Here is a 2,424-nt window from a genome sequence, read left to right as displayed (position 1 = left end):
AGATATATTTTGCTAATAAAATAAATTAGAACCTTGGCCAAAGTTCAATTTCTTTCAAACGGGTCATATAAGAAGCAAACTAGCGAACCTAAATTATAGCTTTTGCTGCCTTAATTTTAAGGATAATTTACACCGATACAAATATTTTCATATGCAATTTAAATTTTAGAAAATATTTATCTTATTTTTATTCAAGAAATATTTAAAATAATAATTATAAAAAAAATAATCATTATTTTAATAAAAGTGTTATTAGTAATATATTTATTATATTATAATCTTATATATATGACTTATATTATCAATAAAAAAAAAATATAGTTATTATATTTTTAATTGTTACACTGAGATTAGAAAGAAAAAAAATATTTTCTATTTATTTATTTGTTAAAGTGATTTTTTTAAAAATAAATAAAAATGAATTCTTTAATGACAATACTTTTATTGAAACAAATAGTATGTTTAACAAGAAAAAATATTGCAATGATCAAACTATTAACACTGGAATATATTGAAACAAACTAATAACAATAAATATATTTTTGAACCAGATTCCTTATGAGGCATTTTTGATCTTTTATATCTATATATCTCAATATAAATAAATGTCACGAAATTCAAAACAATTTAAGTAGGACAAGTAAAAGAAACAAGAACATTACTAATGGTCCCTTTCCTCAATTGTCACATGGAAACCACCTTTCATTTTCGCCGTGAGGTATGAAATAAACACCGGTTCCACCCCTTTTTCCGTCACCGGAACCACCTTGAACCGCCGTAAAACACCAGCCACCACCCTCTTCATTTGCAAAAACGCCATTTCTTTCCCCAAACAAATCCTTGGCCCGGCCTGAAAAACAGGATATGTATACATGTCTTTAGTAACAAAATTCCAATTTCCAGTAACTTCATCCCTATCCAACCACCTTTCTGGTTTAAATTTGTCCCAATCTTTTCCCCATAATTTGTCTGCTCTCCCCATTGCGTAGGGATGATAACTTACTCTTGTCCCCTTTTTAACAAAAGTTCCATCTGGTAAAACATTGTCCTCTGTAGCTGTTTTTGAATCAATTGGTACTGGTGGGTAAAACCTCATGCTTTCGCAAAGTGAAGCGTGTGTGTATATCATCTCCTTAACTTCGTTGTATACTGGACTTTCGGATTTTGATTTGATTTCGTTGAGAATAGAGCTTTCTACCACTGGGTGTTCAGAGATTAACCAGAAGAACCAAGTTAATGCAGCTGATGTTGTGTCACGACCAGCTAATATGAAACTAATAACTATATCTGTAACGAAATCTTCGTCTGTATGGCCAACGCTTAAGAATCTGGATAATAGATCTACTGAATCGAGAGATGATTTTTCATTTAATTCTCTCTGTTTTTCTTTAACAAGCTGTTTTGCGAATTGACGAACTTCATCTACAGCGATTTTGAATTTCTTCTCAGTTCCGAAATTGAAATGTCTTTTGATTTTCCATAAAAAAGGTAAAATAGCATTGAATCTTTCACTGCTTAATTTAACAGCTTCTTCGAAAGCAACTGCGAATTTCGCTTGTGGTAGAGATGGCAATAAATAAGCAGGATCATATCCAAACGCAATTTTACAAATGTTATCGAAAGCAAACCTCTGTAATATATCTTGGAAATCAACAACTTTTTTCTCAGCAGCAGCAACCGCAAGAAATGGAATCAGACGTTCATTAAGTTCAGTATCGACGACAGTTTCAACGAATTTTCGTAGAGACTTCGTATTGAATTCATGACTAGCAACTTGTCGTTGGTACTTCCAAATTTCACCATCCACATTAAAAATACCATCACCAAGAAAATCAGCCATGGTTGATTTAAACACATGACCTTTTTGATAAATATGAAAATGAGTTTTGAGTATGTATTGAACATTGGATGGATTTGCAGTAAAGATTTGGCGAAAACCGAAAGGACGAATGAGAGTGAAAGTAAGATTGGTAGTTGTTTGAATTACATCAGAAGTCCATTGAATCCGACGATGTTTGTTTGCTAAAATTGAGAAATAGGAACCAATGATTGGATAAGATTTTGGGATTTTGGTTGATTTGGAATTGAAAAGATTAATGAAGAGGATTAAAAGGAATGGAAGAAGGCAAATGAGTAGAGAAGTAGAAAACTCTAAGTCTATTATCATGATCTTTGATTTTTTGGAGTTTGATTTGGTTTGAAATTTGTTGTGTGTTTGTATGTTTATGGATTATGAATAGAAGATAAGTGTAAAGATAGATGAACACTAGGCCACTAGATCATTTTATAAACTTTTGATTCGATTACATATTAATTGTTCACATTATTAAAAATATATTTTAAATTATTATTTTTAATTCAGATTAAACGAATTGTTGTTGTATTATATATATATATATATATATACATATATATATATATATA

General features: G+C 30.2%; 1 protein-coding gene across 1 annotated transcript; it reads right to left on the bottom strand.

The window, feature by feature from the left end:
• Positions 1-490: 490 nt before the first annotated feature.
• On the bottom strand, positions 491-2,250 carry LOC102587068 (cytochrome P450 94A2-like). The gene has a single exon (XM_006351576.2). It carries the CDS (start codon positions 2,165-2,167, stop codon positions 662-664), a length of 1,506 nt encoding a protein of 501 aa, XP_006351638.1. The 5' UTR covers positions 2,168-2,250; the 3' UTR covers positions 491-661.
• Between the last annotated feature and the right edge of the window lie 174 nt (positions 2,251-2,424).

This window comes from Solanum tuberosum, unplaced genomic scaffold (assembly GCF_000226075.1).
Source record: "Solanum tuberosum cultivar DM 1-3 516 R44 unplaced genomic scaffold, SolTub_3.0 scf00130, whole genome shotgun sequence".
NCBI classification, from domain to species: Eukaryota; Viridiplantae; Streptophyta; class Magnoliopsida; order Solanales; family Solanaceae; genus Solanum; species Solanum tuberosum.
This window is presented reverse-complemented; position numbering and strand designations above follow the sequence as displayed.

What these genes read in the sequence shown, in the direction of transcription:
- LOC102587068 (XM_006351576.2), bottom strand. Translation starts at nt 2,167, where the DNA reads ATGATAATAGACTTAGAGTTTTCTACTTCTCTACTCATTTGCCTTCTT.